We start from the raw sequence: 25,365 nt of genomic DNA, 5'->3' as shown, positions 1-25,365 counted from the left end.
CTCTGCTCTTTTAATGTCCTTTGTCTTCTCAATGTTTCCCTCTTGTTTTCTTGTGTTTTTACCATATTCTTTATGGACTTTTTGTATCTGCACTACAACCACATAATTTCCCCATTGTGCGATAAATAAGGTCTATTCTATCCTATCCTATCCTACAAAATGCCCACTTAATGACATACAAGGTTTGTGTGTCAACACAAGACAAAGGAAAAACACAGGCAGAAAATGTATTCAAGGGTAATTCAAAACTTCATAATACAAAACACACAATACACGGTTTTCCTCAGAATTGGGACCCAAAAAATTGTTTCAATGAAAATTGTTCCTCATAACATAACTACTATCTAGTACTGGGGTGTCCAAACTTTTTTTTTTACCGAGTCCCACAAAAGGAAAAATCAAAGTATGAGGTGGCGACTTGTCCAGGGTGTACCCCACCTTCCGCCCGATTGTAGCTGAGAGAGGCTCCAGCGCCCCCCGTGACCCCAAAAGGGAATAAGTGGTAGAAAATGGATGGATGGAAAGTATGTGGGGGGCCATTTTGAAATTAAATTTTCAAAGCCAAACAATATAAAGACATTTTCCAGCAGAAAAAAACAGTCCCCGTGTCAGCTTTGTGTTATTAGCAACAGTGCATGATAGATATCACACAGATAATCATCATGCTGATATGAGGAATTATAAACGTCACACCGATAAATCTGGTAACAAAAAAAAAAGATCTGATATAAAAAATTTTGGAAAACAGCTCTAATAAGGCAAGATTATCTTTACTGTGTTGTAGGTCGGTTTTCTCCTGCTTGAGATCATAATAAACAAACATTGCATCGATCGTTTCAGACTTTTTCCACTGTTTCAAAGAAAGACATTTTGCATGCTATTTACACCAAATGTTCTGCAATCATTCCGCGAGGAGTAAAAAAAACATCACGCTATAACACATCAAACCTTATCAGCCACCTGAAACACCAGCAACGCTACGACGGTGTTTTAAAAACCTGCTGCTAAAGAAGCTGCAATTAAAGCCAGCAGCAAAGAAAGGGGCGCACAGTCTACTTTTAAATCTACATTACAAAATAATAGATAAAAAAACATAATTGCTTATCGGTATCGTTCTTGAGAAGCAGGAAGTTAGCTGTATCGGCTTAAAAATATTTGTTTTTATTTCTGTACCTTAGTGTAATGTTATCAAGAGTATTTCGTTTCTTCATTATTTTTTATTTTGCTTTGTTTTTAACATGTCCAAAATAAACCATTACTACTACTAACTTGTACAACATGTTAAGTACAGAATATCAGAAACATTTATTCATGTAGAAAAAAATATCACCTAACATTTTTGGCAATCAAAGCATGATCGTAACAATCCACATTGTGTGTTATTAATGCGTGAAACTGCTCTCTGAACATGGAAGTGTATCTCCTCTTCTCTCAGTGCATGGAAGTGTATCTCCTCTCCTCTCAATGCAAGTGCTCCTAAAGCCGTATTACAAATTCTAGACACTAACGCACTGCAAGTATTTTTTTAATTCTCTTTAAAAACGTGTTTATATGCTTTTCGTGTTAAGCTGTTTCAAAAAGCATAATGTTTAAAAACATTTCATTAAATCAAATTAATGTTCCAGTCATTGTATTAAAATCTGTCTAGGGTACACTTATTAATGACAAAAAAGTATATATTTCTGCGTTTAATCATATTAATTTTAAGTAAACAATGAACAAAATGCGATTATCCATCCATCCATTTTCTACCGCTTATCCCTTTCGGGGTCGCGGGGGGTGCTGCAGCCCATCTCAGCTACAATCGGGCAAAAGGCAGGGTACACCCTGGACAAGTCGCCACCTCATCACAGGGCCAACACAGATAGACAGACAACATTCACACTCACATTCACACACTAGGGCCAATTTAGTGTTGCCAATCAACCTATCCCCAGGTGCATGTCTTTGGAAGTGGGAGGAAGCCGGAGTACCCGGAGAACATGCAAACTCCACACAGAAAGATCCCGATTAATCGCAATAAATAATGTTTTTTGACAGCCCAAATATATATATATATATATACATATATATATATATATATATATATATATATATATATATATATATATATATATATATATATATACACACACACACATATATGCGTGTGTATATATACTGGTGTAGGTTGAAGAATGTTTTATTATCACCCAATATCTTGACGTTGCTTGAGAAAGTCACAATTAAATCTATGCCGACAACCACTGATGATTCAACTAGTCCAAGGGGTGTGGAGTTAAACAAATTCCCCGGTACCCCGTATGTGGCATCATTATTGGCCTTGGCAGAGGTCTGCGCTTTCCTTCCTCGCTGCATTGACAAGTAGACAGTCACCTCCTTTGGTCCACTGAACACATTGATCCAATCTTGTACCGTACTTTCTGTCTGTTTACCCTACGAAGAACATAAATACACGCGGGCAGACAAACATTCAATGGAACAAAGCAGGAAGTTGTTAGAGAAGACATAAGAGTGCGACGCGAGTGGGCCACAATAAGCATGTCATCAATTTCCCTGCGGATAATTAGCAACCCCTCATATTGACAAACGCGATTAACTTGGCGGCATGACGGCGGCACAAGCGTCTGACACCACTGGGTGCACGCATGTATTCATCTCTGAATTTTATGGCTTCCTTTGCAGCTGCTGCACAAACATTGAAGGAAATACTGCAGGGTTAGACGTTTTTGCACGATTCCAACTCACAAACTATCAGGAAAACAAAAGAATGGCTAAACCAGTGCTTCTTAATCTTTTTCTGTTACGCTCCTCTAAGAAGAAAAAACATTTAGCCACCCCATTGCCTCCCGCCACAACTATAAATAGTATCATTTGTCTATAAAATTGTTGTAAGTACTTATTAATATTAAAGACAACAAAAAAAATATATATAGATCAACAGCAAAAACTTTATTAACATTGATTTTTAGTCTGTCACAGAAAATAATTAAAGTGCATCAATTTGCCTGAAATAAATTAAATAAATACATCCTTATTTAAACTATAAGTATTTTTTGGAAGATTTGAAACATTTGATACGGAAAAAATGTGATTAATAAACTCAATAAATATTAATAAATCCAAATTGATCAGCAACATTTACCTAAATGAGGAAGTCAAAATTAATGGCTACAATGAGCACATTTTGTTGTGCACAGCTTTTCAAAGCGGGGTTTGGCGCATTACACGGTGGAATCTCAATTTACGGACTTAATTGATTCTTAGACATGGTTCGTAAACCCAAGCCAAGTGCGGCCCGCCAGCTTTTTTAATTTGGCCCGCGATACGTCATGAGTTCAACAAAGCATCGCACCGCGGAGTGCTTTCAAATTAATCTTAAATACCAGTCGACTCTGAATGCTACATATTTGCTGTAATCTTGTGGACAATGTGAGTAGATCAGATCAATGACCCTTGAAAATACTATGAAATAATAGCACAGCATTTACTTGTATGACACATTCCAAACAACCTTCCCAAGTCATGGTGCAAAAAAAATTCAATTAACATAAAGGTCAACACACATGCTCACACATAACACAACATGCTCACTGAACATTGTGGGTATTATGAAAAACGTCCAAACACTAAGAACAAATTCTAATTTACACCAATTTAAATCCATTAAAGTTCATGATGGGGGAAAGGTAAAACACTCCACACTTATCCATGATTGGTGCATTTTAGTTGCTTGATATTACTAATTCATTACAAAACTTTAAGAAGGTCGTCACGGAAGTAAACAAGGTGGGAGTCAAACTTTCACATACTCTTAATATCCAATTATATATATTATATAACCATCATCCATTTTCTACCGCTTATTCCCTTCGGGGTCGCGGGGGGCGCTGGAGCCTATCTCAGCTACAATCGGGCGGAAGGCGGGGTACACCCTAGACAAGTCGCCACCTCATCGCAGGGCCAACACGGATAGACAGACAACATTCACACTCACATTCACACACTAGGGCCAATTTAGTGTTGCCAATCAACCTATCCCCAGGTGCATGTTTTTGGAGGTGGGAGGAAGCCGGAGTACCCGGAGGGAACCCACGCAGTCACGGGGAGAACATGCAAACTCCACACAGAAAGATCCCGAGCCCGGGATTGAACCCCAGACTACTCAGGACCTTCGTATTGTGAGGCAGATGCACTAACCCCTCTTCCACCGTGCTGCCCTATAACCATCATATTAATATAATATAATATATATATATATATATATATATATATATATATATATATATATATATATATATATATATATATACTGTATATGGCACAGGGGTTAGTGCATGTGCCTCACATTACGAAGGTCCTGAGCAGCTGAGATGGGCTCCAGCACCCCTCGCGACCCAAAAGGGACAAGCGGTAGAAAATGGATGGATGGATAGATATGTATATATACGTAAATATGTATGTATTTAGACATATACACGTGTGTGTGTGTGTGTGTGTATATATTATATTAATATGATGGCTATATAATTAATATAATTGGATATTAAGAGTATGTATATACATACAAATATACACATATACATATATACACATATATATATATACATATATATACATATGTATATGTATGTGTATATATATATATTTATATATATACTGTACATATATATGTATGTGTATATATATACACATACATATATATGTATGTGTATATATACATATACATATATATGTATGTGTATATATAAACATACATATATATGTATGAGTATATATACACATACATATATATATATATATGTGTATATATATACTGTATATACATATATATATACATATATACATACAGATATATACATTCAGATATATACACATACATATACACATATATACATACACATATATATATATACATATATACATATATACACATATATACACACATACATATATATATACACATATATACACACATATATATATACACATATATACACACACACATATATATATATATATATATATATGTATAAAATACATATATATGTATATACACACATATATACACATACATATATATATATATATATAAGCGGTAGAAAATGGATGGATGGATGGATATATATATATATATATATATATATATATATATATATATATATATATATATATATACATACAGTATATATATATATATACACACACACACTCACACATATATATACACACACACACACATATATATATATATATATATATATATATATATATATATATATAATATAAACCCCGTTTCCATATGAGTTGGGAAATTGTTGTTGTAAAAATAAATGGAATACAATGATTTGCAAATCCTTTTCAACCCATATTCAATTGAATGCACTACAAAGACAAGATATTTGATGTTCAAACTCATAAACTTTATTTTTTTTTTGCAAATAATAATTAACTTAGAATTTTATGGCTGCAACACGTGCCAAAGTAGTTGGGAAAGGGCATGTTCACCACTGTGTTACATGGCCTTTCCTTTAAAAACACTCAGTAAAGGTTTGGGAACTGAGGAGACACATGTTTTAAGCTTCTCAGGTGGAATTCTTTCCCATTTTTGCTTGATGTACAGCTTAAGTTGTTCAACAGTCCGGGGGTCTTCGTTGTGGTATTTTAGGCTTCATAATGCGCCACACATTTTCAATGGGAGACAAGTCTGGACTCCAGGCAGGCCAGTCTAGTACCCACACTCCACTCTTTTTACTATGAAGCCATGTTGATGTAACACGTGGCTTGGCATTGTCTTGCTGAAATAAGCAGGGGCGTCCATGGTAACGTTGCTTAGATGGCAACATATGTTGCTCCAAAACCTGTATGTACCTTTCAGCATTAATGGCGTCTTCACATTACCCCATACTTGCCAACCTTCCCGGATTTCAGCGCCTCTCCCGAAAACCTCCCGGGACAAATTTTCTCCCGACAATCTCCCGAAATTCAGGCAGACCTGAGTGACGTGTCGACAGTCTGTTTTCACGTCCACTTTCCCACAATATAAACAGCGTGCCTGCCCAATCACGTTATAGAATGATGGAGGGCGAGTTCTTGGTTTCTTATGTGGGTTTAATGTTAGGCAGTTTCATTAACGTCCTCCCAGCGCGGTAACAACACACAACAACAGCAGTCACGTTTTTGTCTACCGTAAAGCAGTTCATCTGCCGTAAACAGCAATGTTGTGACACTCTTAAACAGGACAATACTGCCATCTACTGTACATGCATATGTGACAATAACATCTAGGGCTTTTAGAGAGTGCAGTGCACAACTGCGCACACAAGGAGACGAAGCAGAATGCATCATCAGAGAGGGTGTTCAGCATGGTTAGAAAAATAGTGACAGAGAATAGAACAAGGATGGACAATTCAACCCTTAACTCAACAATGAGTAGATGAGTGTTATGTGTGTGTGTATGTGTAAATAAATGAACACTGAAATTCAAGTATTTCTCTTATTTTATATATATAAGTCAAGTATTTCTTATATATATATATATATATATATATATATATATATATATATATATATATATATATATATATATATATATATATATATATATATATATGAAATACTTGACTTGGTGAATTCTAGCTGTAAATATACTCCTCCCCTCTTAACCACGCCCCCAACCACACCCCCGCCCCAACCACGCCCCCACCTCCCGAAATCGGAGGTCTCAAGGTTGGCAAGTATGCATTACCATGTCTTGGGCATTAATACACCCCCATACCATCACAGATGCTGGCTTTTCAATTTTTCGCCTAAAACAATCCGGATGGTTCTTTTCCTCTTTGGTCCGGAGGACACAACGTCCACAGTTTCCAAAAACAATTTGAAATGTGGACTCGTCACTTTTCCACTTTGTATCAGATGAGTTCAGGCCCAGCGAAGCCAACAGCGTTTCTGGGTGTTGTTGATAAACGGTTTTCGCCTTGCATAGGAGAGTTTTAACTTGCACTTACAGATGTAGCGACCAACTGTAGTTACTGACAGTGGGTTTCTGAAATGTTCCTGAGCCCATGTGGTGATATCGTTTACACACTGATGTCGCTTGTTGATGCAGTACAGCCTGAGGGATCGAAGGTCACGGACTTAGCTGCTTACGTGCAGTGATTTCTCCAGATTCTCTAAACCCTTTGATGATATTACGGACCGTAGATGGTGAAATCCCTAAATTCCTTGCAATAGCTGGTTGAGAAAAGTTTTTCTTAAACTGTTCAACAATTTGCTCACGCATTTGTTGACAAAGTGGTGACCCTCGCCCCATCCTTGTTTGTGAATGACTGAGCATTTCATGGAATCTACTTTTATACCCAATCATGGCACCCACCTGTTCCCAATTTGCCTGTTCACCTGTGGGACGTTCCAAATAAGTGCTTGATGAGCATTCCTCAACTTTATCAGTATTTATTGCCACCTTTCCCAACTTCTTTGTCACGTGTTGCTGGCATCAAATTCTAAAGTTAATGATTATTTGCAACAACAAAAAAATGTTTATCAGTTTGAACATCAAATATGTTGTCTTTGTAGCATATTCAACTGAATATGGGTTGAAAATGATTTGCAAATCATTGTATTCCGTTTATATTTACATCTAACACAATTTCCCAACTCATATGGAAACGGGGTTTGTATAAGTAAACTTTATATATATATATATATATATATATATATATATATATATATATATATATATATAATGCGTGTACATATACAGTATATATGGAGAGCGAGAGCGATAAAGCATGTTATCGAGAAGGACTAGGCTAAACCTTAACTGTTTCCTTTCCAGGGAAGGATGCTCGGCTCTACGTGTTCCGATTAAGCACACTCAAGAGAGGCCTGGAGGAGCGGCAGCTGGCCAGGAGCAAGTGCGACAGTCGGGAGAATAAACTTGAGAAAACTAAAGGTGGGAAAAGAGGAATGGTTGTGTGAAGTGTCGAAGTAAACATTTTTGAATCAATAAAACTATAAAACTGCATGTGGGAAGTCATTACCGGGTGAGTGACCAGGCTGCAAAGCCATCGACCCGTGTCGGATGCATGGATCAGCCACGCCATGCCAGCCATTGACATTTTCCACCCTGTTCCAGGGTGCCATTTGTACTCCATCAACACCCATCACGGCTCTGTGCTGAGGATCGTGGCGGCCATCAGGAACAAGCTCCTCCTCATCACCAGGAAGCGCTTCGAGGGCTTCAGCGCCGTGGGAGCGGACTCGCCGGTGGAGGAGTTTCAATACATACGGGTACGATCACCACACCGCCGTGAAGCCGTGCGCCGCAACGTCTGTGCTGTCTTCTACCGACCAGGAGATCTGTCTGTGCGACCCGCCTGTGGTGATGGCGCTGGTGGACGGGCCGACGGGCGAGAACGACAACATGATCTGCGTGGCCTACAAGCATCAGTTTGACCTGATCAATGAGAGCACCGGCGACGCGTACCGGCTGCACCACGTCGACGCCAACAGGGTGAGGCGTTCTCGGGTTTCATTGTGGTCCAGTATGCGTTTCTTTGAAAGAAAATTACAGGAAATTCCGGGAAAACCGGTAATTTGGGGACAGGGAAAACATGTTTTGCGTTCAATATATGGGAGGATGGTTGAAAGGTCGGAATGGGGTTTAAAAATGATTGGAACTGTTCCACTTTCAACACCTTCCACTCACCTTGGACAACCAAACTACCATCTACAAGTCCAAAAATTCCCAGAATTCCCCGTTTTCACCTCTTGCTGGAAAGTTTTCACGGTCCACATCTTTCAACCGTTTTTGACCATTCCACCTTCAAAACATTCCTCTTTGTTGGGACAACAAAATTACCATTTTTTTCTTTTCATACAAATTCCCGAAATTCCAGGAATTCCAAAATACCCATTCTCAATTCAAACTTTTTTTTTCAACCGTTTGGAAAAATTCTAACACCAACCCATTCATTCATACCACTTAGAACAATTGTGCTTGGGTAAATATTTTCAAAAATTCCTGGTTTTCGCAACATTTCCAGGAAATTCCCATTCAAATGAATGGCCGTATTGATAGTTCTACAATGCCCTAAATTCTCATAATGTTGCGTCATTTTTAAACCCCATTTCGACCTTTCAACCATCCACACACAAACTACTCTTCCCATATATCGAACGCAAAACATGTTTTCTCTTTCCTCAAATTCCCGGTTTTTCCGGAATTTCCCGGAATTTTCTCTCAATTGGCAAAAGGAAATACTGTATATAATCGACTGCATATTCCACATTTCTTATCCGATTTGAACCGTTCTAACATCCAAACACTCCACTCACCCTGGACATTCAAGCCAGCAAGTTTCCCGCTTCCGAAAATTCCCTGATTACCTGGAATCATCAGGAATTTCCCCCCATTGAAAATTATATTTTAGTGCAAAATAATAAATTTATTTTTTGTCAGTTATTTATGAGTCCCTTTTTTATGCAGTATATTTGGTTAGTACTTCTTTTTCTAATCAGCCTGACCTTAGCTTAGGTTTATGTGTTAAATAAATATTTGTGATTAACACATGGTTTCATATCATTTCACAAGGTTGAACACTAAGTAGTTCAGATATAATTATTGAATACGATTAAAATTAAGATTAAGGTTAGTTTTCATTTTAATTTGCATCTCCCAGTCACCGTCTCCTTTTTGTCTGGCAGGTGAATTTTGTGGCAGCGATCGACATGTACGAGGACGGCGAGGCGGGTCTGCTGTTGTGTTACAATTGTGAGTCCCTGAACGTTATTCCACTTAAGCATGCGTCTCTTACCGAGACAGCTTTGGCGTCTCTGCGGAATGACAATCACTCGCCACCTGCCGCGGAATATTAACCGCCGCAGATGAGCTTCCTGAATCCGTCCAACCGCGAGCACGCTAGCTTGTGTTGCTTGTGGCTGGAAAGAAGTCAATCACGTTCCCTTCTTTTTTTGTTTGTTTCCTAAAAGATATTTGTTACTACAAGAAAGTTTGTCCATTCAACGGCTCGACGCCCATGATCCAGTCCAACACGTCCGATTTCCACTTCAGCTGGAACCAGATGCCCAACGCTATAGGTAGGTTGTCACGGCAACAGGCCCCGCGCGCCACCCTGCCCGTGTACACACCGCTTGGCCGGACGGAGCTTGCCGTCGCCATGGAGACAACACACTCTGCCTCCTGCATCCAGCTGTTGCTAACCAGCAATCATGTTAGCATGTGTCCAATGTTCAAATTAGTGCAAATATATGCAATAATACGGCAATTATAATTGTCATCATTTAGCAAAAGTTATCAATATTTTCAGTAGGGGGCAGCAGCTGACCATAAAGTCTTGGAAGCTAGACCAGGGGTGTCCAAATTTTGCCATTGAGGGCCAGACACTGTAAAATCAAAACATGCGGGGACCTTGATATTTTTCATAATCAAAACCAATACAATGTATTGAGTTTTTGTTACCTTTATTGCTACCCTCAGGGTAGACCCAAAGGGTCTCAGTCATAAAAATATGTTTGAAAAAGTCAAGTTATTTTTTTTATTATTATTATTATTATTTAATGCTTGCGATTTTTATGGCAAAAACGTACATTTTCAAACAAACAAATTTCAAAGTGGAATATTTGATGTGAAGTAATTGGAGCTTTAAATAGGCCAACAATTCATAAGACCATTGTTTAATGTATTATGTTTTGTGCAATGACAGTTTAAGAAAATAAAAATGTCCCACTAAAACTCTTCGGGATCCCAAAGGGCTCCACTCATAAAAGTGTTAAATAGTAAGTCATAAACTACTATATATATATTTTTTTCAACTCTTAAAGTAAATCTACAGATCAAATTCAGGTGTATCTTTTGATGTAAAGTAAAAAAAAAAAATCATGTTTAATGCCCTTTTTGTCAAAGACAATCTTGTGTTTATGACAATAACACAAATATTCAAATATTTTCCCCCCAAAAATGTCAAAGTGGAATATTTGATGTGAAGTAATTGGAGCCTTAAACAGTTTAATAATTCATATCACCATTGTTTTTTATTCGTTATGTTTTGTGCAATGACAGCTTTAAAAAAAAAAATCCCACTAGAATTCTTGGGGACCCAAAAAGGCCCCACTCATAAAAGTGTTAAAAATAAGTCACACACTTGTAATACTTAATTTTTTTCAACTCTTACAGTGAATCTCCTGATCAACTTCAAGTGTAGCTGTCGATATAGTTTAAAAAAATGTTTTTATGTTTTATGTCCTTTTTGCCAAAAACAATCCTTTCTTAGGACAAAAATTTTAAAATATTTCCCCCCCCAAAAAATGTCAACGTGGGATGTTTGATGTGAAATAATTGGAGCTTCAAATAGGTCAATAATTCATAACACAATTGTTTTTAATTCATTATTAGGTTTTGTGCATATCTTTCTGTGTGGAGTTTGCATGTTCTCCCCGTGACTGCGTGGGCTTCCTCCCACCGCCAAAAACATGCACCTGGGGATAGGTTGATCGGCAACACTAAATTGACCCTAGTGTGTGAATGTGAGTGTGAATGTTGTCTGTCTATTTGTGTTGGCCCTGTGATGAGGTGGCGACTTGTCCAGGGTGTACCCCGCCTTCCGCTCGAATGCAGCTGAGATAGGCTTCAGCACCCCCAGCGACCCCAAAAGGGACAAACGATAGAAAATGGATGGATGGATGTTTTGTGCAAAGACAGTTTAAAAAAAAATCCCACTTAACCCATGTCTGCACCAACATAGATTTAGGAAACGGCCAAACAAAGAAACCTGGCAGGCCGTCTTAAGTGAAGCATTTTTAACATTCTTTCCAGCTGGACGTCTGTTTGTGTACTTTGTGCTCATCTTCTCCCCGCAGTCTGCGCCTTCCCGTACATCCTGGCCTTCACGACCGACTCCATTGAGATCCGCCTGGTGGTCAACGGCAACCTGGTGTACACGGCGGTGGTCCCCGAGCTGCAGCTGGCCTCCTCGCGGGTCAGTACGCCAACGGCCGCCTAAAAATGGAGTGTGTTTCGTGATCCCGCGCCGTGTTTATTGCCAGAGCATTTCCCAGCTTGTGAGAGTCAGCGTCAGTTTGCCGCCTCAGCACTTTCCATCTTTATGAGCCCGGTGGGAAATGTGGCCAGCGATCTGCATGGCTACAAAGCAATAACGCTCATATTTCATACACACCTGTCTTTTGATTGAGCAAACACTACTGACCCGTTTTGGATCAAACCTTAACACTTTGTCCCGCCCACGCAGTCGGACATCTACTTCCTCTCCTCGGCCCCGGTGAGCTCGGCCTCCAACTGCAGTTCGAGGGACACCAGCTCTCAGAGTTCCCCGCAAACGCCCACCGGCTACGAGATGCCCGTCTTCCCCTCGCCCCTTGGCGACGGTGAGTGTCCTCGCGTTTGTCAAATGTCAGTGCTGTCCAAAAGGTCTGTCGGACTCCGGGCGATGCAGCCGTTGATGGTGTGTTCGGGGACCCTCAGATAAACTAAGAAAAACGACGCGTTCAACACGCCTAATTCTAATACTCACTGTCCTTTGCTGACGTCTAATTCTTTACTATGACAGCATCTTTCGTGTAGTTTGATTAATCCATTCATTTTACCACCTTTCTCCAGATTGTCACCAAAATGTTATTTATGCAATTTCAGTCAAAGGTCTTTTGGTCCCCTGAGGAAAAGTGGCTGTCTAATGATTGAACAGCTCGTTAAAAGGCCACGCCCTCTCTGGGATGTAATAGTTATCATTATTATAAATCATGGTAAAACTCCCTACGAGTAGTATTAGTTTCACATATTAAATATTGTAAAACCCTGATTAATTACCGTACTATGATGAACTCATTGATACTGCTCATTTCCTGAAGAAGCAGCCAGTGCACTGATTGCAAGCTGGCCGTTAGCACCAGTTAGCGATCCGCCAACTAAAACTAAAATAAATGATAAATGGGTTGTACTTGTATAGCGCTTTTCTACCTTCAAGGTACTCAAAGCGCTTTGACACTACTTCCACATTTACCCATTCACACACACATTCACACACTGATGGAGGGAGCTGCCATGCAAGGCGCTAACCAGCACCCATCAGGAGCAAGGGTGAAGTGTCTTGCTCAGGACACAACGGACATGACGAGGTTGGTACTAGGTGGGGAATGAACTACAGTAAGTACAAGACATATTGTCTTTCCACATTACTGCTTGTTTGCTGCAGAAGCAACCAGCTCGCCGATCGCTCGCGAGCAGCTGGCATACTGATGATCACCTGCTGTCAGCTAGTGCGCCATTCGCCAACTCTTAGCTAGTGCTCCGATCGCTAGCTATGTTAAATGCTAGCATGAATACAAGACACAGTCTTTTCACATTACTATTCGTTTCCTGGGGTAGCCACTGGTGCATTTATCGATAGCTGTCAGCTAGTTGCGCCATTCGCTAACTCTTAGCTAGTGCGGCAATCGCTAGCTGGCAGCTAGCACGCCAATTGCTAGCTATCTTAAATGCTAACATGAATTAAAGACACATTGTCTTTGCACATTACTGCTTGTTTCTGTCTTTGCACATTACTGCTTGTTTCCTGAAAAAGCAGCTGGCCCCCTGATCGCTTGTTGTCGGCTAGTGCGCCATTCGCTAACTGTCAGCCAGAGCGCAAATCAGGTAGCGCGCCCATTGCTAACTGGCAGCTAGCGTGCCGATTGCTAACTGCTGCTATCTTAAATGCTAATAAGAATACAAAACACATTGTCTTTTCACATTTGTTTCTAGAGAAGCAGTTGCCGCGCTGATTACTAGCTGGTAGGTATCACGCTGATTGCTAGCTGTCATCTAGTGCGCCATTCGCTAACTGTCAGCTAGCGTGCCAATTGCTAACTGGTAAGTATCACGCTGATTGCTAGCTGTCAGCTAGTGCACCTATTGCTACATGGAAGCTAGTGCGCCAATCGGTGGTTGGCAGCGGGCGTGCCGATCGCTAGCTATCTTAAATGCTACTGTGAATAAAAGACACATTGTCTCTCCACATTACTGCTGATTTCCTGGAGAAGCAGCTGGCGCGCTAATCGCCACCTATCAGCTGTCGCGCTGATCGCTAGATCCGGGAAGTAGGAATTGTCTAGAGCACAAAAAACATCTAAATATGTTTTTTGAACATTATGGGAGCCCTCTATACATAAACACCTACAGAGTCACCTTTACATTTGAAAAGGCGGGACTGGATGTTGCCGAAGGAGGAGCCAATCAGAAGTCACAATACTGAACAGCACGCTCTGATTAGTTTGGTCCCATCTCGTGTGTATTGATATTTTGAGAAACTCACTGTAGTGTCCCACTGGGATCCAAAATAATTATAAAAGAATTGAATGTTTTCAAATGCAAGTTTAGTATGAACAGAAAAATGCGTCCTGAATGCGACTACGTCGTCCGTCCGTGCGAGTAGACATCCGGTTTCAGTGAGCAAAGTATTTTTTTAGGCGGCCAAGTTTTTGGTGTATCACTATTTAATAGTGCGCAAATAGGCTATATGTAATATATGAAGATATATTTTGATTCCGGAGAAATAGCAATTGTTGAAGAACCAGAATTGACGCTGTGGCGTATTTGCTTAAGTTACCTACATTGCGTAAGCTCTTTACGTGAGTGAGTTGGAAAAAAAAAAAGCTAACGTAAATCCACACTGATGTCTGTGTTTCCTCTACTTGACAGCCATAAAAAGATCACAACCTTCCCAAATATATTGCTTTATTTATTAGGGCTGTGAATCTTTGGGCGCCACACCATTCGATTCCTGAGGGTAACGATTCGATTCATAAGCGATTCTTGATTTTTTTAATAACATTGGATGCCAGTTCTATGATTAACTACATTCCTCCATCAAATAGATAAACAGCTTTGATACATTTCTATATTACTTCAAAGAAAACTGGTTTTGTTGAATAAAATTCTACCCAAACATTTAATAAAGTCAAATATAAATAAGGCAACAAGAGAAGTATCCAACACTTCTCTTTTCTAAAGTAAATCTGTACAGCTGGTATGATCATCTACGTCAACAATATGACAGGACAAATTTAGGAAAATGAATGAAAAAGAAATTTTATATATATATATATATATATATATATACATACATATATATACATACATACATACATACATATATATATATACATACATATATATACATACATATATACACATATACATATATATACACATATATACATACATACATACATATATATATATATATATACATACATATATATATATATATATATACATATATATATATACATATACATATATACATATACATATATATTTATATATATATACATACATGCATATGTATACATACATATACAGTAGATATATATATATATACATATATATATATACACACATATATATACACACATATATATATACATATATATATACACATATATATATATATATATATATATATATATATATATATATATATATATATACATATATATATATACACATATATATATATATATACATATACATATATATACATATACATATATACATATATATATATATATTTATTTTATTGATTTTTTTTATTGACTAAGAATCATTACAAGTAAGAATCACTATTCATTCTAAAATCTAAATTTATTTTCACATTAAAAAAAGCATTGTTTGTAGTAGGAGTAGCGACTTCCTTTGTTCATTTACGGAGTCCTGTCTACTTCCTTTGTTTTCGCTTCATCGCACTGCGCATGCAAGTGACGTCGAGGCCACACCGGGGCCACATTGGGGCCTGCGCGTGTTTACACTGGAGTCTTATAAATATCACATATTGCTTTTAATCCAAACAGTCAGCTGGAAAAAATGTGATTTCGGAAAAAAAAATCCAATTTGGTCCACTTTGGCCTGCAGTGTAAACGTAGTCTTGTCGCGGATCTGGTGAATGCAAGTAAAATTAATTTAATACTCACATGGAAGCAGGGAACAAACAAAAACAGCACACTCAACATCAGTCTCAAAAGAAGAATGATCCAGCACTGAAAGAAGGACCCAGGTGGAACTGAATAAAACTAATTAAACGAGGAACAGGTGTGCTGACAGGACATGGAACAGAAAGTAAAGGTGCTGCGAAACACTAGGACCAAACAGGAAACACTGACAAAACAAGAGCACCAGGACAGGAAGTGATTCTAAACACAGGAAAACTGCCAGTAGCAATTCTGACAGTCTATGTCAGGAGTGTCAAAGTCAAGGCCCGCGGGCCAAATGAATTATCTATGGCCCCTGGGATGATATTTGATTACCGTATTTTTCGGATTATAAATCGCAGTTTTTTTCATAGTTTGGCCGGGGGTGCGATTTATACTCTGGAGCGATTTATGTGTGAAATTATTAACACATTACCGTAAAATATCAAATAATATTATTTATCTCATTCACGTAAGAGACTGGGCGTATATCAGCAATCGTCACACACACACGTCAGCCAATAAAAATTTGGCGGGGGCTTGTCATCGCAGAAGTGCATTGTGAAAAAAAAGATGCTACTTGCTACTACTTCCTTACCTATGAAAATTGATCATTTCAACATTGGGGGTAACTTATAAAAACTGAGAAGGGCTGAACAAAAATGGCACCGAAAAGGAAATCATATACAGCAGGTTACAAACTGGAAGTAGTGAAATATGCAGCAGAAAACGGCAATCAAGCAGCAGAAAGAAAGTTTGTAGTAAGCAAGAAACTTGTAAGTTTGAAATACATTTCCCCAAAAAATGCGACTTATACTCTAGTGCGACTTATATATGTTTTTTTCCTTCTTTATTATGTATTTTCGGCCTGTGCGATTTATACTCCGGAGCGACTTATAATCTGAAAAAAACGGTAGTATTAGAACCGGCCAGGAGGCCACAGCCACCTGCTGTTGTTTTGCACGCACCAATACTCCATCAGTGTTGGTGCTAGGAATTTTCAAAATGGGACCCCATCAAGTCATAAAAATGGGGTCCCACAGTAAATTTTTGGGGTGCCACTTTTTTGTAACCGTTTTGAAAACAAATGATAAATGTATGCATTATCCTGTTATATCTCACATTCTATATTTTGTTTTGGAAAAAGGTTGTCATAAAAGCTACTTAATTCATTAAAAAAAAGTAATACAAAAGTAAACACATTTTTATGCATATGTAAATGTATTCAGTTATAAACATGCATTCACTTTCTTCCTTCCTTCATGGATCTAAACTTTACCGCTGCCGTTATTTTTTTCTATATTTTTATTGAAATATTTTCAGAATGTGTTTGTTCTATTTTTGGCCAAAGTAAGACAAAGAAAACAGTCTAAAGTTGTCTTTATTTTTTTGTTTTAAGGCCATGATTTTAATAGTCCGGCCCCCGTGTGCACAGATTTTCCTCCATGCGGCCCTAAACTAAAATGAGTTGGACACCCATGGTCTATGTTGACATGGTCACACGTTGCACTATTTTGTTACACTTTTTGAAGCATTTCTTACATATTCCTTCATTTTGCACCTTCATTTTAAGAGGTTAAGTGATTCTACAATTGTGTTTACGTTGATTGTTTTCCATGCTTGTGTTGACATTTCCTCATGTTTGTGTTAAATCAGAGGAAGGTTACATTTAAAATAAAACCGTTCACATTTAACATATGTTTCTCCTACCAATACCGATAATTACCGATACAGAACACTCATGCCGTGATACACTTTTACCCCCTTCCTTTTGCACAGCACTGTCATTAAGACTGTGAGGTGATGCGACGCCAAGGTTCCTCGTTAGCATTGTCAAGCTTCCTTCCAAGTGTGTGTGACCCTCTCCTTCAGATTCTATACGGATCCCCTACGGTACCAAGCTCTCGCTGTACATGTCGAAGGATGCTGAAGGTACTTGAGGACCCTCGCCCCACCAAAGCCCGCTCATTAACGCCACACCCATGTTGCACTTGTGTCTCCTCCTCCAACGCCGCATGTTGATGCCGGAATGCTCATCCCCGCCCCCCTGTCGCCCTTCTCCCTCCCTCCTTCCTGATGAAAGCATGAGCGACTGGTCAGGGTGGTGAGGGGGGAGGAGATAAGAAAACGGTGGACGCATGAGGACAGATTAGGGGGCGGGGGGGTTGGAAGACGCCGCCGCCGCAGCATGATTTACAGATTGCACTGTCGCCATGGCGACTTTTGTCAGCCGCTCTCGTCCAAATACCAGTGTGTGTGTGTTTTAATTTGTTCTAAAGCGAAGGAAGGAGCGCTGACAAAAAAAAACCCTCCTCTAACTGCCTTGGGGGGTGGTCATGTGATGTCACGGCATTCATCATGTGGACAGTTACTGCGGCGATCGGCCAGCTCAATTAGCGCTAAAAGATCCCCTAATATTTCAGAGGAGGCACACGTGGAACACCCTGCAATAACCAGCATGCATTTCAGCCTGGACGTTTGACATTTTGAGGAAAGTTGACCTGAAAGCATTTTGGACATCAACAAAAGTGCGATTCCCCAAAATGTCAAATCAAACTGACGTCGTCTACGTAACCGCACGTTTGTGTCTAATGTCTCGTCCTCTTTCCCCTATGCTGGCTCGCCAGGGGACTCGTCCTGCAAGCACGTCTTCAAGATCCCGCTGTGCAACCTGGTGGGCCGCAGCATCGAAAGGCCCCTCAAGTCGCCGCTGGTCAACAAGGTGCTGACGGCACCGTCGGCGCCCATTGCCGCCACCGCCATCGCCTCCACGCCCCTCATCTCGGCCACGCACTCGCTCTCGCTGTCCCGCATGGAGATCAAGGAGATCGCCAGCCGCACGCGCAAGGAGCTTCTGGGTAATTCCGCTTCCCGAATTTCAGTGCCCCTCCCGAAAATCTCACGGGGCAACCATTCTCCCGAATTTCTCCCGATTTCCACCCGGACAACAATATTGGGGGTGTGCCTTAAAGGCACTGCCTTTAGCGTCCTCTCTCACCTGAAAAGGAGACTGTTATATATGTCTCCGTTATCCATAGGTTTATCTATAACCCATAAAGTAGGCAGGCACGGAGCTATTTCTCAGCATGTGTTTATTCCAGCCGGCACGTTAATACACTGACACACAACATCCGGATTCCCATCATGCATTGCTTCAAAACTACGGCAAGTAGTAATGTCCAAAAACATAACAGAAACGAAGCAGAAGAACGAAGACTTCTCCATTGAACACGGTGGCTGAACAGATATACTCATTCATGAACGGATTATTTATACACACACATATATATATATATATAAGAAATACCTGAAAATATATACACCCCCGCTTCCCCCCATCTCCCAAATTCAAAGGTCTCAAGGTTGGCAAGTATGGCCTTAATTGTTTCCAAACGGTGCCTGTAAGACGGCAGTAAAACGGCTGATCAAACAAAACAGAAGTCATGGTCATGGACCCACTAGCTGCGGAAGCTAGCTCTCAATCAGCTAAACAGACTCAATAACGTTTTAGTTAATTTACGAAACTGAAACAATACAAAAAGAATGCCGTTGTAAGTGAATAATACTAACACAGACACTTGTAAACGTGTTAACATATTAGCTAATACTAACGACGCTAGCTTGTTTACGTTACGGTAGCACGTACAAATATGCATGAAAACACTCCCACAGACATCACACATGGGACGGTGTCGTAAGTAAAAATGTTTTTAGTTATATTGTAAAACTTACAAACGTTGCATGAAGAATCCTTTCGAGTAGAAACTCTATGCACGGTCATACTTCCGGTTCAAGGCAGGAAGTACATTTACAACCTGCCGCACGCGCAAGGAGCTTCGGGTAATTCCGCATTCTCTCCATATGGGGTGCGATACAACTGAAAGAAAGCAAAACTACCACATTTTCTGGACGATAGAGCGTACCGGTATATAAGACCCGCCCACTCAATTTTAAGAAAAAAATGATTTTACATATATTAATAGCACCGCCCCATAGGCCACAAATTTTGTACATGCCTTAATTGTTTCCAAACGGTGCCTGTAACACGGCAGTAAAACAGCTGATCAAACAAAACAGAAGTCATGGTCATGGACCCACTAGCTGCGGAAGCTCGCTCTCCAATCAGCTAAACAGACTCAATAACATTTTGGTGAATTTACGAAACTGAAACAACACAAAAAGAATGCCATTGTAAGTTAATAATATTAACACAGACACTCGTAAACGTGTTAGCATATTAGCCAATGCTAACGACGCTAGCTTGTTTACGTTACGATAGCACGTACAAATATGCATGAAAACACTCCTACAGACATCACACATGGGACGGTTGCGTAAGTATAAATTGTTTTAATTGTATTGTAAAACTTACAAACGTTGCATGAAGAATCCTTTCGAGTAGAAACGCTATGGATGGTCATACTTCCAGTGCAAGGCAGGAAGTACATTTACAACCTGCAGCACCTGCAGTGAGCTAACTCGTCCAAACAGAGGCGCCATAGCACAAACAGTAACTCATAATTTAAAGTGTATTTGCAGGTGTTTAATGAAAACTTTTTGCATTGTGGCCGTCAGCGAAGAAAAATCAATAAATTAGCCGCACCGTTTTATAGGCCACAGGTTTCAAAGTGTAGGAAAAAAAATAGCAGCTGATAGTCCGGAGTTTAGGGTACTCACTAGAGATGCGCGGATAGGCAATTATTTCATCCGCAACCGCATCAGAAAGTCGTCAACCATCCGCAATCCACCCGATCTAACATTTGATCAGAACCGCATCCGCCCGCCATCCGCCCGTTGTTATATATCTAATATAGACGATGCAAGGCATTAGTGAGGTTATAAAGCTTTTGCCTGTTAAAGAAAGGAGACTGATCCAATGCAGCATAGACATTCGCGTGCCACGCTGTCACGACCCAGACGCACACCAGTGCGCAATCATATGGGAGCCGCGCTGAGCGCACCTCCAAGCGCATCTTGCTGCCGGCGACGGCCGGGTATATGGGCCCGACGCTCCAGCGCCATCCATTTTCAGGGCTAGTTGATTCGGCAGGTGGGTTGTTACACACTCCTTAGCGGGTTCCGACTTCCATGGCCACCGTCCTAGCTGCTGTCTATATCAACCAGGGTGAGCCCCACCCCTTTCGTGAGCGCACTGCGCGCGGAGTGACCCCTGTTACGCGCCCCCGGCAACAGGGGTGGCGGGCAGGTAAGCTGCGCGGGCGGAGCGCGCGGAGTGACCCCTGTTACGAGCCCCCGGCCACGGGGGTGGCGGGCAGGTAAGCTGCTTACCTGCTGCGCGTGACGCCGGCCGCGGCGAAGGCGGACGAGGTGGGGTGTCGGTGCGGTGGGCGCGGTGGTGACCCTGGACGTGCGTCGGGCCCTTCTCGCGGATCGCCTCAGCTACGGCTCCCAGTGGGGCCCTCTCGGGGGAAGGGGCCTCGGTCCCGGACCCCGGCGAGGCATCCCTTCTCCGCTCCGTAAAAGTGTCCATCTTTTTTTTTTTTTCTTCTGTTGTGGCATATGCTGCAGGTGCCTGCTCGTTTTTCGTATGTGGGTAACAACATTTAACTATGTATATATATTTCCGAATTGGTTTAACTGCCACCCGCCTGAATCTATTTAAAATCTAATTTTTTTTTTTACTTCAACCACCCGACCCGACCCGACCCGCGGATAAAATCTAATTTTTTTTAATTTCATCCGCCCAATCCGCGGATAATCCGCGGACTCCGCGGTTGTGCCCGCAAACCGCGCATCTCCAGTACTCACACTTTAAAGAGACGGAACATGAGTGGTGTGGCGTTTGCGGAACAATACTGTCACCTAGTGGCCTCTTGGAGGTGCTGCTGGTTGTGTAATGATAACCATAGTAATGCAATAAAATTAATGTATACGCTCCTTTTATCATATTTAATATCCCTATCCCTTCTACATTTTGTGGTAGAAGACATGGCTTTGATTCCTGCTGAAAGAGAAAATTATAAAAGATTGCTACATTGTATTTAATAAATATGCAATCAGATTAATATGCAGGACTCATTGCTTTGTAATATAAAATATATTTTGTCATCTGTTTGTATATTTTAGTTCTTGGGGTCACAAATTGCACCAATTGGATGAAAGGGCCCACTTTTAAAATGTGTTTTTACAGGGTTAATGTATGGGTAAAAATACAAAAAAACTTAAATGTATACATTTACACATAAATAACTATACATAAATAAATTTATTGTAATACATATATAATGTATTTAATTTAAAAATACATTGAACTCATCTAATTATTTATTTCAATGTTTAATAACGTTAAGATTTAATCAATTTTTTCATGATTCAATTATTTCATGAATTTATTTTATCTGTGAAACTCAGCCATCAAAGTCAGTGGGCGGGGCTAACACAAATCTAGTCTATTGTTTGGAACTTTGGAAGTATTTCGAAACATGGCGGCTAAGGAGGATATAAGCGTACCTTTTTGTGAGTTGGCGGTGGATATTTTAGAGCTTGCGGAGTACGTGGAAGCGGGACCTGCTGGCCCCGAGCATGTTGCGATCAAAGTAGAGGAATTTATTTAAGTTGTCAGAGTTATTTCTGCACTTTTAGACCAAGATATCGACCAGTACTCCTACGCTTCTCTGGTCAAAGTTCCACAGACAGGTGGACCCGTTCACTAACATTGATGGCTGAGTTTGACAGAAAAAATTGATTCATAAAGTGCAATAGTAAAATAAATTTTTTTAAATATGCTATAATTAATGAAATCATGAAATAATTAATGCAATCATAAAATTATTAGTTAAATCTCTAAATAATTAATTCAGCTGTAAAATATTAATCTATTAAATTATTTGAAAATTAATTCAATATCAAAGTAATTAATTAAATCAGGAATAATTAAATCAATAATTGAATAATTATTGAAATCATAAATCATTATAATGATCAATAATTGATTTCATGAAGTATTAGGTAAATCATAAAATATTTAAATGATTAATTAAATAATTGAATAATTAAATCCTGAGATTATGAAATCAATGATTTAAATGATTAAAGACTCCTTTAAATTATGAAATTTTAAAATCATCCATCCATTCACCGCTTGTCCCGTTATTTTAAAATCAATAATTGATTAAATATTTAATGAAATCATGAAATTAAAAATGTAACAATTGAATGATTAATTCAGTCAAAAAAATGGAATCAATGCTTAAATAATTGAATAATTTAACGCAATAATGACATCAATAATTAATTAAATATTTAAATGAACTAAAACATCAAATAATGAAATCTATAATTAATCCAATTATTAAATAATGTATGAATTTGTGGAATTGAATAAATTATTAAATTATTAAATCAATAAATAATTAAATTGTTGAATAATTTATTAAATCATGAACAAATGAAATCAATCATTAAATAATTGACAAATTAATAAATCATGAAAAAATTTAATCCATAATTAAATGTTTAAATAATTATTTAAATAGTGATATAACGAAATAACATAATAAAATAATTAATTAAAACATGACATAATGAAACCAATAATTAAATCATGAAATATTTTTTAAATATGTAATTAATTACATGATTAAATAAGTATTTCAATTTTGAAAAAATAAACCATGACGTAATAAAATCAATAATTTATTATTCATTAAATAAGGAAATCAATAAATAAATGATTAAATAATGAGTAAATATTGAAATAATTACTTAAATTAAATGTACATTATATTAAACCAATGACACACATAATAACAATGTATGTTTTTCATTCCAATTAGAAATATTTAATGACACCGTTAGTCCTTCATCATTCAAAAAGTGCAGTACAGTTAATAACGGCCAGAGTTTGACCCTGGAACAGACTATATCCATTTGTTTTAAAACAGGCCTGACAGAAGAACCCAGTGGGAAACCAGACAGCGGCGCTTTGAAACAGAGAAGGATGAGCAAGAAGAACGCGGACGAAGACACTAAACCTCGAGCGCTCACGTCGACTAACAGCGACAGGTGACGTCCGACATTTTTCTGTCCGAAGAAGAAGAAGAACCATCGCGTTTCTTTGCACCAACAGGTTGGACTCGGAAACCAGTGAGTCGGACCTGGAAGTCTGCGCCGCCTCGTCCCTCTTGGAGGCCGAGCCGGAGAAGTCGGTGCTGCAGGCGGAGAGTCCGCCGCTCGCCAGCGCCTTCGCCCTCGCCGCTTCCTTCCAGGAGGACGTCCTGGACCTCAAGTGAAGACAATCCCATCGTGCACTTCTCTCCAAAAACCTTTGCTCTCCTTCCTTTTGCTTGCCGTGCTTCTTGAGTTTGATGTCGGCCTCCTTGTGAGCGTCTCCTTCCGCCGGACCAGACCAGTCAAACAACCCAAAGAAGCGACGCTCGTTCATCCCAAACTGAATGTAAAACATTCGCCACAATTCACTCTTTCATTGACGCACCTGCTCAAAGACCACCGTCTGGTGTGCATATTTCTAGGTATATCCTGTAAAAATATATATATTTTATTGTCATATTTAGTCCTGTGTTCTATTCAGCGTGCAGGTAAACAGAATTGGACGTCATTATATGCTATTTCCCAGCAGCCACCATCTGAAAATATAGTAATCCAAACATCCCATAATGTAGGATAATACATGCTATTAGCAAACACAAAGAGCATTTCCTGATTTTGTGCATTGCCTGGCTTCCTTACAGCCAGGTGAGGGCGCTGTTGTGCCAGTGGCAGCTTTTTCTTTTTATTCATTGGTAAAACTGCATTATAAGTTGAATTTTAAACGGTTTAAAGCAAAGTTTTACTGTAGCAGGTAGTCCTGAACAATTTTAAACAGGCTACGTATGATAATTGTCCTCAAAATACCAAAGTTTTAAGCATCTGTCACTATAGTTTGGCATTTCCTAATACACAGAATCTAAGACATGACAGTTTGATTGGTGATGGCCAGGGGCAGTTGTCCACGTCACGCCCACATGCTATGACGTAGAGAAAATGCGTTCGCAATTTACCGTCGCCTACGTGTCTAGTATCTGTCATTTTAACCGCGGTTGACATGGTCAAAGTCCCTCGGAGGAGGTCGTTATAGTACAGCCCCGGTTTTGGCCCGAAAAAATGACCGACGGAAACCAAGATGGCCGACTTCCGGTTCGTTTCCGCATATGGGTTCTTAAGGCTTTCACGCGCGTCCTGTCACTAGGGACGTTTCCAGCGATTGTCGTGACGATACGTGAGTCTCTTTTTTTTTCCAACTTAAAAGAGGGCGCAAAAAAGTAACTCAATTAAAGCAAAGTGTCCTTGCTTTTACATGACTAATTCAGTGGACATGTATTTTCAGATTAAACACTGCTGTTGCTAAATATAGCCTCGTGA

At 39.5% G+C, this 25,365-nt stretch overlaps 1 protein-coding gene across 6 annotated transcripts in view; it reads left to right on the top strand.

Moving 5' to 3' along the window:
* The window catches only part of garnl3 (GTPase activating Rap/RanGAP domain like 3), a 145,947-nt gene extending 121,436 nt beyond the window's left edge, over positions 1-24,511 (top strand). For 4 of the 6 annotated variants that reach the window (XM_061931805.1, XM_061931804.1, XM_061931806.1 and 1 more), the window contains 11 exons: positions 7,841-7,957; positions 8,141-8,295; positions 8,360-8,518; positions 9,712-9,778; positions 9,997-10,104; positions 11,884-12,002; positions 12,273-12,408; positions 17,857-17,916; positions 18,612-18,842; positions 23,889-24,009; positions 24,074-24,511. In XM_061931805.1, coding sequence (XP_061787789.1) covers positions 7,841-7,957; positions 8,141-8,295; positions 8,360-8,518; positions 9,712-9,778; positions 9,997-10,104; positions 11,884-12,002; positions 12,273-12,408; positions 17,857-17,916; positions 18,612-18,842; positions 23,889-24,009; positions 24,074-24,236 — 1,436 coding nt within the window. In that variant the 3' untranslated portion in view covers positions 24,237-24,511. The remainder of the gene's footprint in view (positions 1-7,840; positions 7,958-8,140; positions 8,296-8,359; positions 8,519-9,711; positions 9,779-9,996; positions 10,105-11,883; positions 12,003-12,272; positions 12,409-17,856; positions 17,917-18,611; positions 18,843-23,888; positions 24,010-24,073) is intronic. The other 2 variants (XM_061931809.1, XM_061931807.1) reach the window with 1 other exon arrangement.
* The last annotated feature ends 854 nt before the right edge of the window (positions 24,512-25,365 follow it).

The sequence above is a fragment of the Nerophis lumbriciformis genome, linkage group LG39 (genome assembly GCF_033978685.3).
Source record: "Nerophis lumbriciformis linkage group LG39, RoL_Nlum_v2.1, whole genome shotgun sequence".
In the NCBI taxonomy this organism is placed as follows: domain Eukaryota; kingdom Metazoa; phylum Chordata; class Actinopteri; order Syngnathiformes; family Syngnathidae; genus Nerophis; species Nerophis lumbriciformis.
This window is presented reverse-complemented; position numbering and strand designations above follow the sequence as displayed.